Source organism: Perkinsus marinus (assembly GCF_000006405.1).
Source record: "Perkinsus marinus ATCC 50983 genomic scaffold scf_1104296947650, whole genome shotgun sequence".
Taxonomy (NCBI): Eukaryota; Perkinsozoa; order Perkinsida; family Perkinsidae; genus Perkinsus; species Perkinsus marinus.
In genome coordinates this window covers 225,271-229,957 of record NW_003210538.1, presented here as the reverse complement: position 1 = coordinate 229,957, position 4,687 = coordinate 225,271, and the positions used below count along the sequence as shown (strand labels likewise).

The 4,687-nt window shown below is 48.9% G+C and overlaps 2 protein-coding genes across 2 annotated transcripts; both read right to left on the bottom strand.

Annotated features, from left to right (window-relative positions):
* Positions 1–209: 209 nt before the first annotated feature.
* Pmar_PMAR020129 (dep domain containing protein, putative) lies at positions 210–2,806 on the bottom strand (the record flags this gene model as incomplete). Its single annotated transcript, XM_002779306.1, has 7 exons — positions 210–392; positions 488–631; positions 685–836; positions 1,044–1,514; positions 1,820–2,072; positions 2,422–2,506; positions 2,712–2,806. 7 exons carry the CDS (start codon positions 2,804–2,806, stop codon positions 210–212), a joined length of 1,383 nt encoding a protein of 460 aa, XP_002779352.1.
* A 307-nt stretch (positions 2,807–3,113) lies between these two features.
* On the bottom strand, positions 3,114–4,601 carry Pmar_PMAR020128 (conserved hypothetical protein; the record flags this gene model as incomplete). Its single annotated transcript, XM_002779305.1, has 8 exons — positions 3,114–3,248; positions 3,341–3,407; positions 3,588–3,688; positions 3,736–3,824; positions 4,013–4,083; positions 4,132–4,159; positions 4,415–4,532; positions 4,584–4,601. The coding sequence occupies 8 exons, from the start codon at positions 4,599–4,601 to the stop codon at positions 3,114–3,116; spliced, it is 627 nt and encodes a 208-aa protein (XP_002779351.1).
* Positions 4,602–4,687: the final 86 nt, after the last annotated feature.

Here is a 4,687-nt window from a genome sequence, read left to right as displayed (position 1 = left end):
AACCTGGGTCCACAGCTTAGTGTAGGGCATCACATTCATCTTGATCTGCTGTTCGCGACAGTTATACAAAAGCGGGGTCAATGATGAGTGCAAGAAACCTGTATGAAAACTGAATCCTCTTGATGAGTGGTGTGACATCACTGATGTCATACCGCGGAAACGCATTCTAGAGCTGCAACACTTTCCCTCGGACGGATAGTAAACTATGTTCAGCCAGGAGGCATCATAGACGTCAAAGTGGGAGTGGAGCCACGAGCCTCTGACATAGAGAAAACTACTCTGAGGAAATAACGAGGAAGGTCCGACTGATCGCCCAAACGTTGCATGTCGGGATTCCGCGACTTCGGTCGTCTGCAAGTAGACTGATCCTTCGAGATGAGAATGATAGGCGCCTGAGATGAACATCATGAGGGCATTAATCCCAAGGGTAATGATAACAGAGCAATAAGATGGGCACTAACGAAGTGGAGTTTTACACCAAGTTCACCTGGTTCATAGGAGGTGGTCGTAAGCAGATAACCTTCGCACTGAATACACCCTGTAGACACTTCCGTTTGATGCACTCAACATAGTCCTCCTTAGGCTCACATGTAGCCCGGAATACCCCATCGGTCGCGGCTATCACCACCACCTAAAAGAACAGCACAAATCTCATCTCGATTACGGCAAAGCGTATAGTCTTACTTCCTGTCCAGTCGTGTACAGCTTCCTATCCAAGTGATTTTGATCAAACTGGTCAGCGCTCAACGAGATACACTCCAATACGTTAGAATCTCGGCATCTTGCAGGCACCCAACCCGTTCGGGGGTAGTCAGCCCTCTCCCAGTTCTTCAACTCTGTATCAAAGCGCAGTCCACATCTAGACGCTGATCACAACACCAGTTTCCTGCGGCCGCCGCAGTCACCCTCACCATTGCCGTTGAGATCAACTGTCATCATACTGCTAGAGCGCTTGTGTGGTGACAAACACGAGTCATTGTCGGGCCACACTTGTCCTGATCATCAACCGGAGATATCTCCACTATACAGTCAACTCAGTTTACGTGATGCATGGCTTTTATTAGGGAAGCATGGCGGTGTCCATCCTATCGCACTAGGGAACTGCAGGAACATCCTGCGAAGGCCTCGGACCAGCTCCCCAGTGTCCAACTTCGACGTCATACCATCATAGATAATATCATAATAATCATCGAAAACGAATTTGCCGTCTTCCCCCGTAGGTGGCACGTCGTCTCCCACGCCAGCCCTGTCCGGGTCCACAGGCTGCAGTCGTATCGCCGTAAGCAGAGTGAGATAGTGATTGCACATTGTGCCGGCCTTTCGTATACCAGCTAGCAGGTTTATAAGGAAGGACAGGGCCCGTTCGAAGTGGGGTTGGCCATCCTGGGCGAAGCACCACATCTCCCACGACAAGTGTATGTAAATGTTCAAGTGGGAGCTCATTGTCCGGAAGACAACTTTCGTCTGGCTGCCGACTATCCCACATGATCTCAGCAAATGAGTTGAAGTTGGGCCTAAATGCGAAACCAATGATCTCCGACAGCCTCCCTTCGAGAATGAACGATCTCGACGACATTGCCGAGGTCTAATACCCACTCCTCAAACCGGAACGGGAACGGCGACAGCCTTCTCACTGTTTCCCATGTGAATTCTACGATAATCACCGTTCGAATAAACATCTTTGCAAAATCAATGAACATACCACCAAATGATCAATACAGGAGAAAAATTACAAGGATGATTCTCAAGAACATACTATTCGGAAAAACAATCACCAATAAGAACTTAGCAGAATGAAGAAAACAAAAAGAGTGCTCACCAGCGATCCTCCGGCGCAGCTTGGACGGGCTGACGGGTGCCGGGTTGGACGTCATGCCCACAACCTCTGCACAGTAGAGGGAGTCCGAGAACGGCGGCGGCATGTTGTTGTAGACGACCGCGCCCAACAACTTCAGTTGGAACCTCCACACATCCCTCTTGCTTAGGAATCGACTCCGGATGATGATCTCGACTGACTCTAATGTAGGCCAGGAGTTCGTACGGGAGTGCTCGTTTTGAGACAACTTTTCAAGCTGAATGGGAAGGAAAAATCACCAAGAAAACTACGAAAGATACCGAGAAAACACAGGTAATCACAAAGAGAAGGAAATTACTAGAAAAACAAGGAAAAATATCAAAAACAAGGGAACTTACCAGGAAAAAAACCAAGAGAAATTACCAAAAACAAGGAAATTTACCGAAAAACCCGAAAGAAATTACCAAAAAAAGAAAATTTACCTAAAAACCGAAAGAAATTACCAAAAACAAAAAAAAATTACCAAAACAACCAAGAGAAATTACCAAAAACAAAGGAATTTTCCAAGAAAACAAGAGAAATTACCAAAAACAAAGGGATTTTCCAAAAAAAACAAGGAAAATTACGAGTTGCTTACAAAGACCTCTTTCACGTCCCTCGAGAGGCCAACGCTTTCCGCAAGACGATTCGAAACCGAAAGGACGTAATGATCTGAACAATAGACAACACTCATGTCATGCGGGCTGAGCGGTGAGATACTTCCTGACACATTTGCAGGGTGCTTCTCGAGAGATCGATAACAACAGGCTGATGAGACCCACCCCAGGAGGGCTACGGAACATGTAGCAGGATTGACCAGCTTCACATGGCATCTGGAGAAGGAGTGGTATGAATGTGTATAAAGGAGGCGACGTACCCGATAACATAGTCCTCATCTAGGTCTAGGACCGGTGCAGAGACCACAAAGGGCATCCCATTGAAGTCAGCAGTATCATGACGTAACAGTGCCATGGTGAGACACCCAGTAAAGGGTTGGTCCGCCGTGTCCTTCCGCCTGGACTCCTCCACGGCGAACAACTTGGCAGCATATGCACTACGATGGTGATGACTGCGTACCATTAGACGATCACTCCTGGAGGCATCAAGGGTCAAGAAAGACTAACAGGAATACTCACAGGGAATAAACTCTGGGCAATACTGGATCAGAATGAAAGCGAGGCGACCTCAAGCCAGCCTTCATGTGAATCAAATATCAAATTCGCCGATGACTTTTGGTCTTTGAAATAAACGTGAACCGACAATCCCGAGAAGCCGTCCTCTAGCGTTGTTCGTCATCTCGATAGTTATGAGACTGCACGCGCACCCGACGGCCACATTCCTCCTTCTTAAACTTGACCAGCCGCCGACGGAACTGCTCCATCTGGTTGAGATCAGGTGGGGCCATAGTGAGCACCTATCAAGTATGGCCATTACAACTCACAAAATCGGTAACTGGGAACAATTCAACAGAGTGCGAGTTCGTTCCGGCTATGGAGGAGAGCTCACATTGGAAGCCTCGACAATCCTCTTTCCATCGACCCAAACATCACTAACTCTCCGCTCGTTGGTGTACCTAACTCACGAGCTTAGTCTAGTCATCTAAGACTCCTTCTAGGCGCCGGGCCCCAGTATTAGTGAGTAAAGCCACCGATTGCATTTATGGGCCCCTCAGCATCAAAGCCCATAGGTGTCGGCCCCCGGGGGCATGTCCGTTTTAACCGACTCTCACACCACTAGATAGAACGCCCCTTACACTAGACTTGAGACTGGATCGTAGACCGGCAGACTGCCTGTATGGCCCAGGTCCACGGCAACGATATCGGCGAGCTTACCAACCTCAAGAGAACCCAGATCCTGAATTGGGACAAGCTCCTCCACCCTGCGACCATCAGTAACCCCACCTTAGCCTTGCCGAGGGCCTTCGCGCCGTTTATAGTAGCTATTCGGAGTGCAGTGTGATAGTTGACACTCCTCGCGTTGTTGCCGCTACCTGTAATAAGGCTCAACAAAATCACAGCATGGGAGCTTAACCAACTTCCCAACTAGACTAGCAAACTGCATTTCCTCCAACATACAGCTGAGTTGGTCCCCAAGCAAACATTGACTTTGGCATCCAGGAGTCGCTTGACCTGATGACCATCAGCCGTCATAGACGCTACTTCTACCTCCACTAAATACCGCGAGCCAGATCAATGAGCCCATCGACAGAGCCATCCCCAAAGTCTATGATAGCAGGACCGTTGAAGCACCTAGCCACCAACACGCTGATATGGAGGACACCCCCCCCCCCCCCCGACCTGATGCCAGCAGCCGGTACGGTGACTGCTGTGGTGTCAGCCGGCCATGTCTAGGAAGCATATGGTGCCTGAGGAGCAGCCGACTCGACCAGTCTATCACAAATCAACCGTGGAGTTACACCTGTCCTACTTGAAGTGGCCTAAAACGCGACTTTGTTCGCGGTGATATGCAGTAGTCGTGAAATGTGTTTTTCACTAGTACTTCTCATATCACTAGGGTGGTGAAACTCCAGTGGGTCCCAGAGGGGGGCCGAGCCAGGCGGCTGATAACAGCCAGACCTACCCGTTTTGAGCATCTCGTAAACTCCCATCTGGGTGCCCAACGTTATGTAATCTTTCGACAAGAACCTACTCTCTAATGTCAATACTCCAGGATAACAACACAATGAGCCCGAAAGCAACTACGAACCCCGAAATATAAAGAGCTCCCGACTCGAGAGAAAAGTCACTACCGTTTTTCGGCGGGACATATATAATGATCGAGCCAATCCATAAGTTCCAAATCATCAGCAAACCCCTGAGGAAGGCGTCTCCCATCATCACAATAGCATCGGAG